At 37.1% G+C, this 21,753-nt stretch overlaps 1 protein-coding gene and 1 non-coding gene across 4 annotated transcripts; both read right to left on the bottom strand.

Moving 5' to 3' along the window:
• Window positions 1-5,481: 5,481 nt before the first annotated feature.
• On the bottom strand, window positions 5,482-5,554 carry TRNAA-CGC (transfer RNA alanine (anticodon CGC)). The gene has a single exon. It is a non-coding gene; the product is annotated as a tRNA-Ala (tRNA).
• An 11,938-nt stretch (window positions 5,555-17,492) lies between these two features.
• Window positions 17,493-21,341, bottom strand: LOC149834275 (dormancy-associated protein homolog 4-like). Of its 3 annotated transcripts, none has more exons than XM_090010044.1 (3): window positions 20,969-21,341; window positions 19,646-19,739; window positions 17,493-17,855 (listed from the first exon to the last, which is right to left on the bottom strand). In XM_090010044.1, the coding sequence occupies exons 1-3, from the start codon at window positions 21,219-21,221 to the stop codon at window positions 17,828-17,830; spliced, it is 375 nt and encodes a 124-aa protein (XP_089866170.1). In that variant the 5' UTR covers window positions 21,222-21,341; the 3' UTR covers window positions 17,493-17,827. The 3 variants fall into 3 exon arrangements, with proteins under 3 accessions (XP_089866170.1, XP_089866171.1, XP_089866169.1); XM_090010045.1 differs by having other exon boundaries at window positions 17,493-17,802; XM_090010043.1 differs by having other exon boundaries at window positions 17,493-17,797.
• Window positions 21,342-21,753: the final 412 nt, after the last annotated feature.

Below are 21,753 nucleotides of genomic sequence, written 5' to 3'. Positions count from 1 at the left end.
AAAAAAGTTCAGTTTTCGGCATTTTTTTCCGAAAATTTCTAAGTAGGCCATTATCTTCGTATTGACGTAACGAAGAAAATTGGCTCGTACGAATCTCTTGATTTCGTTCATATAGGAAGTTATGGCTTCCAGAGTGTTTGAGCAAATATTCGTGAAGATACGAATATCCTAAGTATATTTGGGTCGCACAAATCAGTTCGATTCGCTTTACGGTAAAAATGCTATTTTTCACTGGAGAATGCCTCAAAAATTTATTCAGAGTTATCTGAAAAATTGCGGGTCTTACAAGACCAGACATCATATATGCAGTAGGTGTTGCTAGCAGATTTCTTGCAAATCCAAAAAAAGAGAATTGTGCGACAGTAAAGTGGATCTTTAGATATCTTAGAGGGAGCTCCAAAGTTTGTTTAAGCATTGGGGGTGGACCACCTGTCTTGACAGGTTACACAGATATAAATATGGCTGAAGATATTGATACAAGGAAGTCCACATCAGGTTTTGTACTCACTTTTACAGGGGGAGGTGTATCATGTCAGTCAAAATTGCAAAGGTGTATTGCTTTGTCTACTACTGAGGTAGAGTACATTGCTCTTACAGAAGCTTGCAAAGAGATGCTATACATGAAAAGATTCTTGAAGGAGTTGGGTTTAGAGCAAGACAAGTACTTGGTGTACTGCGACAGTCAGAGTGCTATTCATCTCGCCAAGAATCAAAGTTTTCACTCAAAGTCAAAGCATATAGATATCAGGTACCATTAGATCCGAGATGTGTTTGAGAAAAATGTACTTCATCTTGCAAAGATCTTCACAAATGATAATGGTGGAGATATGCTGGCAAAGGCCTTATCGATGGAGAAACAAAATACATGTCGGCAGCTGGCCAGCATGGACTCCAGTTGATTAGTTGAATTGGAGTATCCCCTTGGGCTGGAGGGGGAGATTGTTGGGTCCAGCCCTATCCCTCATTAATGGTGTGGGGAAGTGGAATAGCCACCCACTACTTCTCATTAATGCAGAAGAAGTTGAAGGGTCAGCCCTATCTCTTCATTAATGATGTGGGAAAGTGGAATAGCCACCCACTTCCCATTAATGCAAGAAGTTGAAGGGCCAAAACCCTTTCGGTTTCTGGAATGAGTCTAGAAGACTCACATCTAGAAGGTTCACATCTAGAAGACTTTATGCCATCTATAAATAGGGGTGCAAAGGCTGTGTGCTGGTGGGAGAAGAGCAAAGTGTTGTGAGCAGAGTGGCTGTGTGTAACATGTAGAGAGAGAAAATGTAAGAGAGAGAGAGAGAGTGAAGAGAAGAAGAGGAAGAAAGAAGGTTCATTACCACGCATTGATCCTCAGAGAGAAGTGTTGGTTGTGGTGTGGGTTTTGACTCGGGTTGTGCACCCAAGAGGTAATCTTGTATCCCTCTCTTCCTGTGATTCTTTTGTTGTTATTCTCTTTAGCTTTGGGCAAGCTATTGGACGTTGTACTCTGTACATTGTACTCTCTACTCATATTATAGTGGATTATTCTCTTCGTGCCCTGTGGATGTAGGCCGTGTTGACCGAACCACCTAAACCCTTGTGTTGTAATTTGATTGTGTCTTTATTAGATCCTATATTGTTTCCGCACGAATATTTTTTTTACCCTCATTACTCTACACAGGTGTCATCCCTGAATGCAAGGTAGAAACTAGGTGTACTTCCTAGTGGGCTGGGGACCTCAAGGGCTTCAACCTGACAGCCAATATGTTGTTGGTGATTTTTTTTGTGGTGGGGTGTGTGTAGGGGGGGGTATACAAGGGATTCATTTGGATCTATCTTAATTACTTAGATACTATTATTTAGTTTGCATTTTGGGTTTTGGATATGCTTTTTTTATTTAGTATGAAACTTGATCCATCTCATATTCAAATTAAAATTAGAGCTTTTATATATTCCTATAAATATTCATTAGGGGCTTTTATAGAAAAGATGGATGAATGTATACCGAGTTGTTTTCTTTAATTTTCAATTATTTTTCCTAGATTTCTTTAGATCATAGATTAGCATAACGTAACCTAGGGTAAAAATAGATGGTAGCATATTTTGACCCCACTGCGGAGCTTTCCTGCATCATCTAGTCAAACCTGATAACCAGGCTTGGCCTTAACCATTTTAATATAATTTTATATTTTTGTAATATTTTAATGGCTCATATTTTCTCTAGATTTTACTAAAAGACAAAAGTTCTAATTTATGGCAAGATTTTCCTCACTGGCCAATATTCATGAGATTTTTTATGTGGATATTCGATTATTCACGCAATGATCCACTGTCCCTTAAAATGCATATTGATAGGTCATGGACTACTCATATTGGGATAATGAAAGGTAGCACATAATCTACCAATTGTGCCCTTACTTTACCTGAAAAAATAAATGGTTCAATTTATCAAGGGTAATGGATTGGTGTGGACCTATGACAGAACATAGTTTATCTGGATCCAAATCCAATTTTTTGAAAAGTGGGTCTGGATCATGATCACAACCTTTTAATTTATTTCTCAAAATGGTTTTGGCAAGTCATGGATCATGATTGCCCACAAGGTCTCCTCTCATCTGGACGACCTGAGAATGTCACCAAGTTGACAGTACGTTACAAGTTTGAAACCACTGCATATATGAGGCGGTATTGGAACCATTAAAATGGATTGTACTTGTAGGGTTTCTCTGCGGTCTGGGAGATAATTAACCATCTCAACTCTTAAAGATGATTTGTTTCTGATCTCTGCAGCTTTGAAAGAGCAATATTGCATCGCCACTAGAAGGGGAGCCTGGAGGGTTGCAGGCAGGATCCTAGTGACAAGCAGATGGCAACCCTGCATGTCGATTAATCTTGAAGTTAATTCGTTCATCCCCATCTCGATCCAACTATTTGACCTATCCCTTGAATTTTGATCAGAAGATATCTTCATGGGTTTTGTGGGGGTGAACATGTACACATGCACAAAAGAACAAAAAAAATTTGCACGTATTCGAATGTAGGTCCCTCTAGACTTGAAGCTCCAGCCATCAGTGAAAATCTCGGTAGAAAGAGGGGGTATTCTGCTGCAGGAGATAGTCTACGAGCAGTCTATCTTCTACTGCTCAGGATGTAGCTCGATAGCACACCCCACAAAACGTTGCGGACTAAACCCACTGGTGGCAACTTCTCAGGCGGCAAACGACCAAGGATGGTCACAGGTGAAAATGACAGTAGAAGAAGGAAAATCATGAAAGATAAGAACCAAAAAAATCGATGTTCTTGCAATAGAGTGTGAGAAGGAGAAGCCCCGTATCGACTTACCGATTCAATCCGAGATGACAAAGGAGCTTCGGCAGAAGAAGAAAAAGAAGATCGAACAAGAAGAGGAGAGGAACCTGGAGGCGATGAAGAAGAAGAAGAATAGAGAGATCTCTAAGAAGAAGACCTCTGGTACCCAGGGAATGAGCAGAACTTGAGCGAGAAGTATGGTCAGAACACCGGCGAGAATGAGAACAATGAGGACTTCATGACGGCCATAGAGCAAGACACTGGGGCACGAGACTCGATGATTCCTGGTCGAGACCACTCTCAAAGATCAATCGTGGATGGCGGGAAGGTGAATGAGCATCCCAAGAATGCATCCAGAGGATGACACGTGGTAATGAGGTTCTAGCATCATTAATCACTCTCTTAAAGATGGACCGTCAGTCTGGTCTAGTCTAGTTGAAATAGAACAGGAAACCCCCCTGGATTTTAGTTACCAATTTTGGTTCCTCTTCACACAAACGGGTCAGATTTTGTTGACTCTGGTCCGTTTATAATTCTTAATATCCAAGCCAGAACCCAAAACCCCATCAAAGCAACAGGTAGTGTCCCCAGTGAAAAAGAAAATGTTGGACCAGGAAGAGACCCGCACGTTCCCTTCAAACACAAACTACTTGAAAGCATCAAGAACTAGGGATGGCAGTGGACCGGGACAACAGAGCCCTGCCCCACCTCGCCCCATTTGGACCGGGGATGAAGGGCATGAAACGGGGGTGAAGGTTAAATTCTATCCTCGTGCGGGGATGGAGGTGGGGGATGGACTTACGCTTTCCCCCACCCCGCCCCATCTTCGTCACAATCCCTGCCTTGCCCCGCCCCGCCCCATCTTCAATCCTTCACGGGATGACTATAAACAGAGGAGAAATGGGACCCCGCCTCGCCTCCGTTTGGACCAGGGACGGAGGCGAGGGTGGAGGTTCGAATTTTGAGATAGGGTGGAAGTGGAGACCTTGTCCCCTGCTCCGCCCCGCCCCGCCCCGGTCCACTGCCATCCCTATCAAGAACCTGCAACTTGAAGAACTCGAAAATGGATGCAATGGGGAAAGTAAGTGGAGAGACAATCTGCGGCAAGACCAAAGGAGTCCCATCCTTAGGAAGACAAGAGATCTTTCAAAAAAAACAAGGGGAATAGAACAAGAAGGAACAGGGACAAGGCTCCCTGGGTGTTTTTACTTATGCCCCCACATTTTCCCAATGAGAATACTTCCTTGGAACACGATAGGGATCGGGCTGTTAGGCCCAAACAAGGTTCCCCAAGCATCTAAAATTTAGCCCACGACCGAGCGACGTTGAGCACGTCAACAAATATTGGAGACGTTGAAGACTAACCAGGTTGATTTAAGTTTTATCTTGGAAACAAAAATCACAAGCGATAGAATGGAATAAGTGACATGTCATTATATACTAAAAATGTTTAGCATCTTTTGCCAAGGCGGGTTTCTAAGTCTTAGAAGGATAAACCCTTTGACTGGTTCTATTTTTTGAGAGATATGTAATACCATTCAACCCTATAATTTTTATTTTATTTTAAGTAATGATACTGGTAGGGATCTGCCTAACCCCATCTTGCCTTAAAAAAAAAATGAATTTTGCTTTTTTTACCGGGGAGAGAGAGAGAGATGAAAAAGAAAAAGAAAAAGAAAAAGCATGGGGTACACCAAAGGAACGTGGAGTATCGATCCCCAGACCTTGATTGAAAGGGAGCAATGCATCCTTTAATTTCTAATATGAGGACACGCATTTGTATCCAATTCGCCTCCGGGCACCAAAACCCAAAGGGACCATGAAGAACGAGTGGAAAGAAGAGTTGCATTCTGTGGAAGAGGTCAAGAGTATTAGCGCCCATTTTCGTTCATTCTCTTGGTGCTATGCTACACAAACCAGGCTTTGTATGTTCTCACCAATTTATAGGGGTGTCAAACAAGCCAAGGCAAGCAGATAATTGGGCTTAGTTATTCATTATGGTGGCCGAAAAACGAAAATTTGAAATGTTTTTCTGGATATTTGGAGTTCCTTGTTTGATTCCTAATCGAGATAGTTATTTCCGTGTTTAGTTGATCCATGCACTCATCGTTTAGTAAAAACGGGTGTAGGGAAAAAAATAGTAGGAAAAGGAAACGCAGTGTGAAAAATAAGCGCAACGAAGTTAAATATAAAGAATAGTGGAGATGCGGGGAATCGAACCCCGTGCCTCTCGCATGCGAAGCGAGCGCTCTACCATATGAGCTACGTCCCCGTTATAATCATCACCAACAGCTTAGGTTTAAATGGATTTTTATTTGGATCATGGATGAAGTAGAAAACTAAAAATAAATCCAGATCCAGATTGTAAGTGGAAACACCAGATCCATGGAAATGGCTGGAAACAAGTCTTTTTACAAGCAAAAGTTAAAAGTATCAGATTTGATATGGATAGAAACATGGATCTGACACAAAAATCATGGCCAGAATAGGAAATCCAAATATGAGATAAGTCTGTAGGACGAATTTAAAACTGATAACCATAAGTACATTTGAATCTTATTTCAAGATCCATATCCAAGAATAAGGTGTTGGATTCTGTTTGAAGTTCCGAGACAATTGCTGATACACGGGGATTTGGCTCAGCAAAATGAGCTGAAGCTAGATTTCTAAACTCGTTCGCTAAGCCGGCCTAGAACTGGATTTAAAGTCCAGATTAAATCAAGGGGTATCTCTTTTCATCTATTTGATAGTTGGTTGAAGACCATGCATTAAATCTCTGCAGGCCTGTCCATTTCTAGATATTAATTAAATCTCTGCAGGCCTGTCCATTTCTAGATATTAAACATCATAACTATGCTTACTGGGCCCAGCCAGGGTGTGTACTGACTAGTGAATACAACTAAATAGTAACTTTTAGGTGGTAGGTACCAACTTCCGCATTAGACTTCCCTATGTCACAGGGATACACCAACTTACCTTCGTGTCGTGTCCCCTTGTATACTACTTTGAATGGAAACAATTACTTGTCCTGTCTATGTGACAGGTAATTCCAAATCCAACTTAGTGTGCCAATCAACATACAGTTTTAAGTATGTTCCTCAGTAAGCATTGATGGTCCATTTTCAAATGGAGTTATTGATGCACTGGAGGAGATCTCAATATGATGATAAGACTGAAAGTTTGTCATTTTTGTGTATCCACATGCATGGGCATCTCTCTGTGCCAAGCATCCTTTGGTTATGAACATTATTCTACCTTTATGTAAAATCCAGAATTAGAACAGCTTTGTTAGTCACACATTTGGCGATTCCAACTCTATCCTAGTGCATATTGGTACCTAATTATTCAGTCAACTTGTACAAAACTATTGGACTTCTCTCTCTTATATCTTCAAGAAAGAGAGAGAGAGAGAGAGAGAGAGAGAGAACTTTTGGTGTCTATTTCTTGGAGATAAAGAGTGGGGACGAGCCATGTATAGGAGCTAATATTCAAAGTTTCACCAAAACAGCACCTTCATAGGATTTGATGGCATATATATATATATATATATATAAGGTAACTAAAATATGTTTAATAGTATGAACCAAGATTTTCATAGATTTTTTTATTTTTTTTTTAATTTCTAACATGTGATCTAGACGCTTGGTTTTATAGAAATATACCCTTGGATCATCTAATTATGATGTATAAGAAAGATTTGAAAATCAATGACTTAGAATTTTCATAAATATTCAAGTATAAAACTGCATTTCTTGATCCGACGATGATCCAATAGTCAATTCCTAGCAAATGCATCATGCCGAATGCATCTTGAAGGTTAGATTTGCAAAAAAAAAAACTATGAAAATTTTGATTCATACCAGCAAACATATTTGGTTGGTAAATATTTTTCAGTTTTCCTATAAATATATATATTGAATACGTCTAGCGCTACAAATTTATTTCATAAAGTAAGTTCATATACTAAAAGATAATAATTTTATTGCCTCACTTTGCCGCATGCAGTAGTATTGGTCACATAAGCAAGTGTAGAAACGTCACTTCCCACAGCTGCTCGGCACACCTGGGTTAAGTCATTCAAGTTGAAGGATGTTACAAATTTAGCATGCCAAGCAGGTGTGCATTCATTGCTGCAAGGTCGAAGCCAACAGAAAACTCATAGAGTAAACTATGTCTTGGATGTGCAAGGGGAGTACTCGTGGAGTTTTATATCGCTAATACCGAATAGCACCATGGTAAAAGTGGCACTTGTTGACAAGTAACTTGCCAATGTGTAGAGGAAATGTTTGATAAGTATGATGGTCATCCAATAAAAAATGTTTCAATTTATTGTCTAAAAAATAGTTTGCTGCCCAATTTTAACTCATATGCATAAGTTCATTTTCTGATAAAGATGGGGATGTCAACTCGTTAGTCATTCTTCCTGCAAATAGTTGAGTTGGTGAAAACGATGAGCTACCCGCACCCCTCGTTCAACGCATATTTGCCTCATGAATGAGCGAATGAATGTATAGTAGTTCTTGTATTCAATGAATGTATTGAATCATGGTTTTTCAACAAACAAATGCAATTTTTAAATTCTTGAATATTTACATAAAGTTTGACCTTTAAAACTGTCTTCACTTTATGCATGCTTAAAATATTATGTGAATGTTGTAGTTGTTAATGGTGAAATTATTGAGGATGTAGTTATGAAGGGTTTAAAGAAAAATATAATAGTGTGTATGAATGCTTTGCATCTTGTATTTATTGTAGGGCTTCAAAATTGAATATTGAAGTTATGGAGGATGTAGTTATAGAGGGTTGAAAGAAGAGATATAGTAATGTGTATGAATGTTAAATGAATGTATACGTAGGTTTTGTAATGAATAAATAATCGATTTCATGAATAAATATATAAGCATTTTTTATATTTAATAAATATATAAGCAGGTTCATGAACAAGTGAATGAATGTATGAGTAGGTCTATTATTGAATATATGTATGATAAGGTTCATGAATGAATAAATGTATAAGCAGTTCTTGTAATCAATGAATATATAAACAAGTTCATGAATAAATGAATGTTTAAGTAAGTTCTTTATTGGCTATGTATGAGCAAGTTCATGAATGAATGTATAAGCAATTCATGTATTCAATGAATATATAATCATGTTTATGAATGAATGAATGTATGAGTTGATTTATTATTTAATGTATGTATGAGTAGGTTTATAAATGAATAAATGAATATATGAGTAGGTTTATTATTTAATGTATGTATGAGCAAGTTCATGAATGAATGAACACTAAAAGAAAAACGTTAATTAGCAAAAAAAAAATTACGATGAATTATTTATGTCATAAATTTGTGACGGATTAGCTAGAGAAAACTAGCAGTTCTTAAAATTAAAATTAGTTGCTGAATTAGCGACGGAAAAATTTTGTCTCAAAATCTGTCACTAAATAGAGATAGAAACATTCTTTGTAGATTCATGTACATATAAGGTGTTCTCTTTTGAGCACATTCTACTTGATCCACTTATATTATCTGATTGCTTGTATGAGTCCTTGTAGATTCATGTACATATAAGGTGTTTTCTTTTTCTTGTCATCCTTGGCAATAATATTTTTCATTAAAAACATATTATTATAAAATATTCAAAAGGCTATCACCTTAAAAGAAAAGTCCATCAGCTTTGTTCACTGTGTGTTAAAGAGTAACTTGGAAGCTTTTCAAGTAACCCAAAAGCTCATGATGATGAGAAGTGACCCAACGTCTCTTTGGAGGCTCTGTTTGCTTGACATCTTGTAACATACCATGTAAATTTGTAAGGTTGTATCAATCCCCTGGTCCACTTTTCTTTTATTTATTTTTCATTTTTTGATTATCCTAATCATTTGTCCTTGTTGTTGCAGTGGTCTTTTAATCTTTTCATCTTCCACAACAAGAGATTTTGCACTGCACTGCTATGGTGTAGGGTCTTAGCATTTCTAGTTGTGAGTGCAAAATTTTTACCTTTCCTCTTCTTTCATATCATTTTGTGGCATTTGCACGATTCAGTTTACATTTGACGGTGCCTTAAGATCTACCAGTAAAATGATTTCCAGAAACATATGCACTTGATAGTGCATCGGTTCTTGGTGTGTTGTCTGTGATCGATGCGCATGATGTGTAGTGCTTTCTTCATTGCACCTGCAGACAATTTAGGTGTTACACTTATAAAAAATGCAGTTACGGTGCATCTTTGCATTTTTTTCCCCAATATGTCCGCTTCTTTTAGCTGAAATGGAGTCTTTCTACATATTGGTGCAAGAACTGTCTCTCTACTTCTGTACCATCATTGTGCTTCACTACTTATATTTCTCATTTGCTTTTTTGGTTGTTTTTTCAGGTTTCACAATTTTTGAGAATCCTTACTTTCATGCCAACTCACCTTCGTGAGGTGCGTTCTAAGTGAAAATCTCACTTATTTTAAAAAAGAATTATCTAGATCGTGTATGAATTTGTGGCAATGTTAGTTCAATAAAGTCTTTTTGTAGTTGAAGCTCTTCTGTTAGACTTTTTTGCTTTTTGAGTTTCTGAATGGGGTTAATCTAACAACACACCTTTTTATACTTACGTTAACTGCATTCAATGTGTAGTATTTGAAAAAAAAATTGGTTTTGTATAACGAGAATTTTTTTCTTGAAATTTATATTTCATTTTTTTTAAAACTTTTGCAATGGATATTTTCCGTCGCTAATATTTGGTTTTGCGATGGAATGTAATCCATCGCTAATTCATCTCTAATATAGTGACGGATTAGCAACAGATATGTATCCATCGTAAAACCAAATCCGTGCTTATTTAAGGATGGACTAACGATGGATCATGTCCATCGCTAATTAGCGATGGAAGTAGTGACATATCAGTTCTATTGCTAATTAGCGACCAGGAAATTGCGCCGGATGCTATCCGACGCTAATCTGTTGCTAAACTGTTTAGCGATGGATTGACGATGGATTAACATCGGATAGCGTCCGTCACTAATCCATATTTTTTTTGTAGTGGAATAAGCACTTTTTTATTTAATTAATGTATAAGCAAGTTCATGAATATATATATATATATATATATATATATATATATATATATATATATATATATATATATATATATTATTGAATGCATGTATGAGCATGTTCATGAATGAATATATAAGCATTTTTTATATTCAATAAATGTATAAGCAGGTCCACGAATGAATGCATGATTAGGTTCATTATTGAATGAATATATAAGCAGTTCTTGAATTCAATGAATGTATAAGAAAGTTCATGAATGAATGAGTAGGTTCATTATTTGATGTATGTATGAATGTGTAAGAAGTTTTTGTATTCAATGAATTTATAAATAAAGTTTATTTACTGAAATGTATGTATGAACAAATTGATAATGAGAAAATAAAAAATATATATTAAAATTACTAGTACATTTTTTGCATCAATAAACATGTCTTTACTAATGCAAGCATATTTCATGCCACTAAATCCCACTTTACTAGTACATATAATGCCAAAAAAATTATGTTTACTGGTTCAAAAAATATACTAGTAAAGTGGGATTTACTAGTGTGAAATATGCACCAAAAAATAGTATTTTTTTGCATTAAAATGCACACAAAAAATTATGTTTACTAGCGCAAAAAATACTTCAGTAAAGAAGGTTTTGCTAGCATGAAATATACTTGTGCCAGTAAAGACATGTTTATTGGCGCTACAAAGGTAGCACTAGTAAATACTTTACCAACAAGACATACTATGGCACACTTATTGACGTATTGACAGTGCCAGTAAAAGCTTTTACTAGCTCTAGACTTGTCTTTACTAGCACAAAAATCATGCCAATAAAGATAGGATTTCTTGTAGTGAAAGCTTTATTTTTTCAAATTTCTTGAGGCCTTTTGTTGACCAGACTGTATAGATATAATATACATGCCTTTTTTAGTAGAAAACAAGTTTTGAATCTTTTGAATGTCACTTATATACCTATATGCAAGTTTTTTAAGAACTCTAAAAATCGACTGCCCACAATGTACCAAAATTTCAAGACCTAAAAACCTTATTTTTGTGTGCCAAAAACATGATCTAAAGCATGATTCCTGTCAAATAAACTATGATGAATGCATATGTGAAGTCCCATTGAGAAAATATAACATACACAAGTATGATTTCTACTTGGTGGGAGTAGGTGCTCTCGGAACACCATAGCCCGGGGCTGAGCTATGATTCTAAACTAGGGTGGGCACAAATGCAAAGTAAAAAAATTGATTACTAATAAATTATACTAATTCATGACATTAAAAAAATCAAATAAAATCAAATAAAATCGTTAATCCTATAAGCTTCAAAAATTATGCACTTATGCTAACTAATAAAAAACCTAATATTCTAACCAAAATCAAATTAAGCAATATTTATATATTCATGCCTAATGGTAATTAAAAAAATACAAAAAAACCCTAAAACCACAACTAAACATTTATGTTATTTTTAAAAAACCAAATCAAATTCCTCATTCTTACAAATATTATATATTATGTATTTATGTTAATTGACAAAAAAACCCTAATGTTCTAATCAAAATAAAATCATACAATATTTATTGATTCATCCCTAATAGTAAATTAAAAAACCCTAAAACCATAATTAAATATTTATGTTATTCTAGAAAAAACAAATCAAAACCCAAAATTCTACAAATATCATAATTATGCATTTATGCTAATTGATAAAAAAAACTCTTAATATTTTAACTGAAATAAAATCATGAAATATTTATTTATTCACCCCTAATGATAATTAAAAAAAAAACATAGCAAAACCTTAAATACAACAAACATAAAAAATTATGTGTTTATGATAATTAATAAAAATACTTTAATATTTGAAACAAAAAAATTGCACAATATTTATCAATTCATGCTTAATGGTAAATAAAAAATACAAAAAAAACTTGGAACCATAAACTAAACCATTTATGTCATTCTATAAATACCACATCAAAACCCTAAATCCTAACAAACATCATTCATAAATATGTTAATTAAAAAAATCAAAACTCTAAAATAAATATATTAACCATTTATGACATTTTATAAACACCACATTAAAACCCTAAATCTTAACAAACATCATTCATAAATATGTTAATTTAAAAAAATCAAAACTCTAAAATAAATATATTAACCATTTATGTCATTTTATAAACACTACATTAAAACCCTAAATCCTAACAACATCATTCATAAATATGTTGATAAAAAAAGTAAAACTCTGAATTAAATATTTATGTCATTTGACAAACCAAAACATTAAATTCTAAGAAAAATCAAAGATTTAGGGGTTTAATTACCAAAATTAAGCATTCATTAATAGAGTCATGCTTAATATAATTGAAAATAAAATAGCATAAAAAATCCTAATTACATACATATTCATGTCATTTGAAAAAATACAAATCAACACCCAAAGTCCTAAAAAAACAATAGATTTAAGCTAATTGAAAAAAAATCCCTAATATCCTAACCAAAATGAATAATTTATTGTTTATTATTAGTGCTAATTGAAAGAAAAAACATAAAAACCCTAAAACCCTAACTAAACATTCATAATATTTCTAATAAAAAAACTACATAAAAAACCTTAGCCTTAACAATATATTATGATAATTGAAAGAAAATAAAACCCTGAAATTAAAACCCTATCAAGCCTTTTGAGTTTTTTTTTGAAAAGGTGGAGACTTAGTGTCTCAACCACCAAGGATAGGGTTGCGCACCAAAACGACTAGATTCAATTCAACAAAAGAGAGAGAGAGAGAGAGAGAGAGAGAGAGAGATGGGTTGGGACTTGGGGTACCCACCAAGACAATCGGGGTGGGCACTGTCTACCCCGATCTAAATCCCCTTACCATAAAATTTTGGGTCAGTGTGGGTACGTGCCCATCCTGACCTCAATGTGGCTCTACCTTGGACCGTAACATTACTATATATATATATATATATATATATATATATATATATATATATATATATATATATATATATATATATATATATATATATATATATATATATATATATATATATATATATGTATGTATGTCAGTCTACCACAAGCGAACAAGTGTTTTTGTGTTTTTTGCAAATATGACCATACAAATGTATTGAGATTTGTCGATTTTCTAGTACATGACACTTGGATTATATTTTTTTTATAAAAAACAGGATTTTTTAAGCTTTAAATATTTACAAAAATCTTAGACTATCAAATTTTAAACGTTATATATATGAGTTAGTTGGTAGCTGCCTACTATTTTCTAGTCTACCGGGCTTTTGAAGAGGCTTTTTTTTTAGTCTAATGTGATCTACATGTTTGATTTTATAGGAATCTGACTCTTTGATCATCATACAAAAAGGTTTTTATAAGATTTAAAAATTAATGGTCTACAATTTTCATAAATATTAAATGATTAAAATATCATATACATGATCCAAGTGCCAATTCCTTTCAAATGGACCCTGTCGAACACATCTACAACATCAGATTTGCCAAAAATAATTCAAAAAAACCTATTAAATGGTAGTCAACTACCACCTTTTTAGCCTACCGCCAACCTACCACTAGTGAATAGGTGTTTTCAGATTGTTTTGCAAATTTGACCTTGCAGAAGTGTTCGACAGGATCAATTTGCTAGAAAATGATACTTGGATAATGTTTTTTAATAAAAAAATATGATCTTTTAAGCATTGAATATTTATAAAAATCATAGACCATCGATTTAAATCTTATAAAAACTTACCCAAAATCGGTCGATCCAAGAGCTGATTCCTATAAAATCAAACATGCAGATCACATCTGTATTGTGAGATTTAAAAATAATAGAAAAAATCCTTCAAAAGACCAGTAGCTAGGTCATAGGCTAAAAAAGTGGTATTTTTTGGCCTTTTTTTACCTTTAGCGGTGGTCATGATCACTGCTAAAGGTCTGGGCAGAAAAAACACCATTTAGCAGCGGTTGCAACCGCAGCTAAATAGTCTTTTTAACAAATGAAACACATTCTGCACGATCAGTGGCAGAAAAGAGTCTGTTTTTCATTGGATGCTTTGTGTGTTTGACGATACACTTCTCTCTCTCTCTCTCTCTATATATATATATATATATATATATATATATATATAACTGAACATATTAGGTCCTATTTCTCGTTCTGCCATATAGTTTTGAAGTGTTCTATGATAGATCTGAACCGTTAGATGTGTTTAGCATGCCCGATTTAGTGGGAACCAACTCTTGGATCATGCTTTTTCGACGAAAAAACATGTTTTTATGAGCCAGAAAAAATGATACCTTCATAGTCATTGATTTTGGATCACTGGGAAAACCTGTATACAGGTCAGATTCTGATGATTCAAATGCCTGTTCCCACTAAACAAAACCTATAGATCATATCTATGGTGTTAGATGTTAGAAAAAAATGCCAGAAAAGTTGATTTTTGAGTGGGCAGAATGGGGGCAGAAGGAACACATTATATCTATATATATATATATATATATATATATATATATATATATATATATATATATATATATATATATATATTATTTTCACTGACATATTATTCATTCTGCTGATATTGACATGTTTCAAACATGCTTCGGCTTAGTGGCATTCACGTAACCACTAAATTAAGCTAGATGAGCTTGTTTTTTTGCTGACATGTTAGGCTCCTCATATTTGTTTTTTCAACAATGCTTTGTGGTACTCAAAGGACCACCTCTAAAGCTAGATTAGCCGCTTTTGAGGTGGACCAACTCATTAAACTCAAGTAGACACCATCCATTTTTTGGCAATTAATTAGAAGGCCCTCAGCTGTTAGCTTTATTTAGGGCCCGTTTGTTTCATATAGTTTTCATGAGAAAATGCTGAGTTGGGCACTCTCCCCTCTCATTCCCACCACAGGTGAAAAGAACATACAAGTAACATGGTAGGAAGAGTATTATGCCCGTACCAACGGGGCTTTGCTTGTTTCGCAGAAGCAGTTAGTTCACGTCACCTTGTGTTGGACGTTGGAAGTTCGAATCCCAATGGTATAGTTGTATAACTGGTAGGGTCTGCTTAACCCCTGCATTCTCTGTCGAAAAAAAAGAGAGTATCATACCCGCACCAGCCCTAGTTTTTCCCACCACCTTCCTCTTTTTACATAAAAAGTCCTTCACACCCCTTTCATACGAGAGAACTTTAGGCCATACTGGTAATAATCATCGCGAAAAGAAGTGAATCAAACAGGACCTATTATTGAGTGTATATGTTCAGTGGAAAGACGTTTGTCATTCCCTGGGAATTAGTGAAATTCATGTTATGTTGTCGTACACCGATAATGCCTGCCTGTCATGGTGCATGAAATGCATATGATAGGATCTGTTTTAATAGTTTATTCTTAATGCATTTGTTAGGAAAGTTCCCTCTCTCTCACCAAAGGGGGCAGACAGTTAGTGCACGTAGAAAAAAAAAAACTCTCATATTTATCCAAAAAGAAGTTGTGGTAGCTGAATGTGAGAACGGGATAAGGTGATATGCCAAATCACGTTTTCCACCTTTTGACAAGTGTAACTGTATAATGTACATGGATGGAACCACCAATCATATCAAGTAAAGATGCCCACAAAGGGGTTTGGGGTATGTAGTGGGACGGGGCCTATAGGCCGCTAGGTAGGCGGTCTTGGTTTCAATCTTATGGGCATCACCTTTTGTGCAAGCCGATACCTGGCGACTCCCTAGAGGCAAGGGGTAAGCGTAAGAAGTTTTACGCTGTCAGGATAATGATCATAAGTTGGGCAGGCAGAGCTAGTGCAGCTACTTGGGGGTGGTTTCTCCATGTAAATATCAAAAAAAAAAAAAAATTATCATGTAAAGACGTCAAGGTCTTGTTTGTTTTTGGCCTTGCAAGTTGGAATCCCAATGCTGTATAGTTGTATAACTGGTGACAGTCTGCCTAACCCTAGCTTTCTCTGTCGAAAAAAATAATAATTTTTTGGCCAGTTTCATGAGAAAGTTCCACTTTGACACTCTTTTGAGAGGGCAAATCAGGTGCAATATATTGCAGACTTTGAGTGTAGCGTTGCACCTGACTGACCTCCGTCTCTGAGGTGCAACCTGCCCGCTGTGACCCAAAGATGGAGGAAAAATCACGTGCAGCAGATCACTAAACTGTGTAATATGATTGCACCTGATGTGCCGTCCTCTTCTCACAATGGGAAAAGCTAACACTTCGCTTAAAGTAGGTATAGCTTCTCGAACTCATCCCTCTTTATCGTCTGTAAACCCATAGTTACCAGCAAGTGAAATGGATACGAAAAGTGACCGGTGAAACAGAAGCAGGGAAGCAAGTATTAAAAAGTTGCAAAGTATTAATTTTAGAAGCGGTTGTTAAAACGAATGAGAAGGGAAAAAGGAAAGCAAAGGAAACAAAAGAGAAGTAAAGGGATGCAAATAAAAATAAACGATAACATAAAAACACAAAAAATGGAGGAAGTGAGGAAGAAACAAGTAGGAAGCGAAGACAAAATGAATGAAAAACGCAAAAAAAAGTGCAAGAGGAAAGAGATTTGGAAAGTGAGTGAGAAATACACTTTCCCCAGATAGAAAAACAAGTTTGCCTCACGCTTTCCACTTAGAGAGGCGCTTCTGCCAATTCATACTTCCTCTCATACTGAAACTATTTCAACGTAGCAGTAATTCTTAGAAACCAGTGTCAGTCTGGGGAGACGTGGTTCCCTTTCATAGGGATGAAACAAATCAGAAAAGAGATCCACTCATCCCCTATGCCATATCCCATCTTTAAATCTTATGATGCAAATTGTTTTGATCAAATATGACCTTATAGATGGATTCAGCAGCATTATCCATTTATGAATGGCAGAAAAATCCTATACACAGAGGTAATTTAAATGTCGATCTTCACTAAATGAATGGTGCAGGTCACATTTGCCGAGTCCAATTTCATCAAAACAACTTGCATCAATGAAATCCCAAGAATGAGTACGAAGATAACGATGACATAGGGGATGAGTGGAACCGATTTGAACGAATCAAACTCCTAAACACGTGAATTGGCATCTCTGCATCAGCATTTTTGCTGCAAATGAAATGCAATCACACTTGGTAGTAAAGGTAGAATATTTCAGCTGTTGTGAAAAAACAAAAGATTGAAAATACTGATACACCCATTTCATTTATGATACAAAATGGGACCTTCCCTTCATGCAGGGGGCAGACAAAAAAGAAGAAAAGAAAGCACCCAAAAGGTTTAAATACCAACCCTACATGACACTATCTTTTTACATCACAAAAGCACACAAAGGCTCCAAGAAACCCTAACAAAGCAGCACAAAGCCCTATACACAGTACAATACAAAATGATACTATTCTTGTCTCCCTTCCCTCTTCATAATCTCCACGTATCTCGTTTTATCTTCTCTAAGTTTCCTTCCCTACACTGCACAAAAAAGCCAAACCCATCTTCATCGGTCCAATGCACTGATTACAACCCTGTAATAACCCAAGAAATGTATAAAAAATTTATTTTTCATTGCATCCCAATCTTAAAGACTCGCGTTGCCGTGTTAGGATCATAGTGGTTTATGTGCTTGACTTTACTTACCTTAATCACCCTAAGGCTTTTTGGTGTATTGGTTAGACACCTAATATATCAGCTCGCATTTGGTTATCTAGTTGCAAGTTAGCTTAGTCAACTGGGCTAGTAGTTGGTTAGGCTGTCTAAGCCATTGGCAAGTGAAACAAGTTCCTACATTAACTAGGTCATCACCACCTTAGCTAACTTGATGGAATGAAGTGAGCCTTTTTTAAACGAGCAAGGTAATGATCCAGCCGAGTCGTGGGACTATCAAACGCTTAGTCCCATTTCTAAACCAAAGGCATGGGTATTGATACTATATATATACTTGGTTTGATACTTTGTCTATGTTGAATCAAAGTCAACCAGGGATCCAGTACACTATTCTGGGTTGCAGCAACTTGGTGCTACCAAGCCTAGCTAGACTCATCTTAAACCATGTTTTTGATATAGTACGCCACCCGTCTTTGCTTTGGATTGAGCTCAGCCATCATGTGCATGGTGGGCTCAGAAAACCTAGCCATTTCCGTGACGTACAAATTAAGCCGGGTCCATGAAACCCACCTAGGACTAAAGTGAGCCCTGGGGACGTTTGAGCATCGATGTATGAAAAATGACCAAGGTCATGAACTCCAACGTTTGCATGAAGTGCAGCCAAGTTCATGAACTCCACTTAGGTCAAGATTGGTGAGAACTCTATAGTTACATGACTTTGGTGCTGCGTTGCACGATGTGAGCTGCAGAAATATTGGAATTCATGAACTTGGGTGACACTGTGTGTGGTGCAAATGGTAGAAAAAAAATCGAGTTCATGATCTTGAACATGTTTGGTACAGAGAAAATGATATAAACATTAGGTCATGACCTTGGCCATGTTTGGCAAAGCATTGGAGAATCGTCATCAGGCGAATGATTCACGTGATGTGGGTGGTACCGAGTAGAACTTACATAAAGTTCATGAATTATTTTTCACAGATATAAAGTTCATGAACTTGGCAGCACTTCACATTAACACCAATAATACCAAAAAAGCTAAAGTTCATGAACTTGGCTTCTTGCTACATGATACCCAAACTCCCATCAGGATTTATTGACTTGAGTGAGGTTTTCCAATCCCCATCTTAGTGGACACACTACAAGGCCCTTCCTAGCTTGGTCAAGTTTCTCCAGTTCACCACTGAGGTGGTATCCCATGTGGTAAGCGGGGTCCTGTGCCAAGCTGAAGGCCCAGGTTCGAATCCCTCTGCCACATGGGGCTTAATAGATATCTGGTAGGGGTTCTGCCTAACCCCAGCTTGCCTTTCAGAAAAAAACTCTCTCGTTTTAGTACAGTAGGCTTAAGCCTATGTTCGATGTTGCTAGGGCTAGGCGGATCCAGGTCAATGCTCGCAAGGCTGGCCCGAGCTATCAATTGGGTAAGGTCCATATGACTCAAGGCCAAGACCCAACCAGGCTCTCTCAAACAAGTGGATCTGAACCTAATTACAATTTCGATAATATGCAACCAGCCAGAAGCAATTTCACAAATTAGCAGAAAACCCACCAAGTTTAACGTCACAGTAAAATTTTCCTTATTGACAGTGGATATATTCATCGTTTTCTTAACAGATATATTACTAGAGTGGAATCCCTAAAATTAATCTACAAATTTAGATAATATTGAAAATAAAAATAATAAAAAAAATTAGTTAAAAAAAAAACTCACCAATCATAGACAGTGGGACTTCTTGGTTCAGCGCGGTCGTACGACTCTGAGGTGGATTTTCTCCTGAATTTCTTTAAATCCCCACGAGGGGTCCCTGGATTTAATAAAAAAAATCATAAATTTTTTGAATAGATATTTAAAAAGAAAGAAAATTTACCAAAAGGGCATTCATCTGATCTTATGTAATAATGAGTCATGACTAAAAAGTTTTTTTTTTTTTTTTATATACATAAGTCTCTCTCTCTCTTCTCTCTCTCTAGACACACACATCCCACACACGCGCGCACACACACCAACAACAAAAGATATATTTAACAGATACTCATCCAGAAAATGACTAAAATTTCCTTGAAAGTGAAAATTTTAAAACAGTAAACTTTGTCAAAAAATAAGGACGGTCTGGTTATTATGTAATTTTCTTCATTTTTCAGCGTTTAATATTGCTTTTATTTATGGGACAATATCGAAGAGTATTTTTGGTCACCCGCAACCTCATTTGGAAGTTTCCAGAGACCACACGGTTCGGATCGGAGGAATCTTCCGATTCGTTTTCCCTCGAGTTCATCGATGCTTTCCAAGATACGTTACCGAGTCAAGAACGACTCACCTCTTTCCCCTGACCGAGTCGATCGTGGGTTTATTATTTTTTTTGTTATCGTTAACTTCCTAAGAAGGCGTTTGCATGTCACGGAAACTGGGGCTTTTCAGCGAAAACCCAAACCCATCGGCGTGGGTTTTCGCGGGCCCCATCATAACCAACGAACTGAGCACTCTTTTTCCTCCTGAAAAAGAGCCCAAAATCCACGAGAAGCCCCCACTTTCAGCTGAAAGGGTTTCCATAGGGTTGGCCGGATTCTGCTTCCGCGAAAAGAAAAGGGCAGAAGAGGGTGCACCGTGACACGCAAACGCCCTTAAAGAAATATTCCGTATCAGTTTACTTTCACCGATACGAAACCAAACCAACTCGGATGTGTCTCAGAGCGAGCTGTATAATTCCCTGGCCAAATCCCAGAACAAGTTCAATTATTTTCAGCATCTTTTGAAGGGAAGACGATGAAGAGACTCGGAAACGATACGGAGAGCCCCGTTTTATAAGGTGGGTCAAGCTACTCTGCCGAGTCGGGAATGATACTCACAGATCTGACCCGAGTCTCTCTATTCCGATAATTTCCTCCTCGAAACCCACAAATTCATCGCAGGAAAACAAGGATTCCAGCGATTAAGCACCGTTATTATCACTAAAAATCCCGAAAGCTTACGTTAGAAAAGGAAAAAAACGAAGAGGGAGGAAGAGGGGGGTGGAGGATGGAGGGTGGGGATTACATGATAAAGGCGACTCCGGAGCGCCCGAGCCGGCGGGGGAGGCCGGGCTCGAACCGGGGTCGATGGCGAGGTTGCGGAAATTCGAGGTCTTGATTATGGTGATGGAGTGGGATACGCGGACCTCCTCGATCGCCGACGCCGGAGGCGTCGACCGGGACGCGCCAAACGACGGGTGCTTCCGGAGCCGGCCGAGGCCGCTCTCCGGCTGCGGCCCAGCGACGGTGTCGTCCCACAACTTGTCAAGAAGGCCCATGGTGGTGGTCTCTCTCTCTCTCGCTTTCGCAGTTCTCTGATGGGTGGCCGAAATATATGGCTAGGAAAGTAGAGAAATGTCTCTTAGGGAGAGAAAGAGAGAGAGAGAGCAAGGGGGGAGGGGGTGGGAAGGGAGGAGATTTTGGATGAAGGGTTAAGGGAAGGGTTTAAATAGAAGGATGGAGGAGGGGGGGGGCGGTAGAGGGGTAATCGTTGACGCAGGGCCACTCGGCTCGGCGGGAGAGGACGGAGCGCCGAGTCGAAGCCGAGCCGATCTTTTCGCCGACGGTTTTGAGGGGGGTCTTGAATCTTTTCATCTCTTGATTTTGATTGGTTTTTCTATTTATTTTTTTTTTACTTTTTTTACCAGGGGAGAAGTTTTTTTGTCATCGATTTTCTCAAATGACTAAAATGCCACGGTACCATATTTAGACTAGGGTGTCAACGGGCTTGGTTTACCCGGGACCTGACCCGAACCAAACGATCTATATGATCGGTGATAAATAAGAAGACCCAATTAAGACTCAGGTCCG

The sequence above is a fragment of the Nuphar pumila genome, chromosome 6, assembly GCF_984573655.1.
Source record: "Nuphar pumila chromosome 6, dmNupPumi1.hap1.1, whole genome shotgun sequence".
Lineage (NCBI taxonomy): Eukaryota > Viridiplantae > Streptophyta > Magnoliopsida > Nymphaeales > Nymphaeaceae > Nuphar > Nuphar pumila.
Note: the sequence above shows the minus strand (reverse complement) of the source record. Positions and strands in the feature narration are given on the sequence as shown.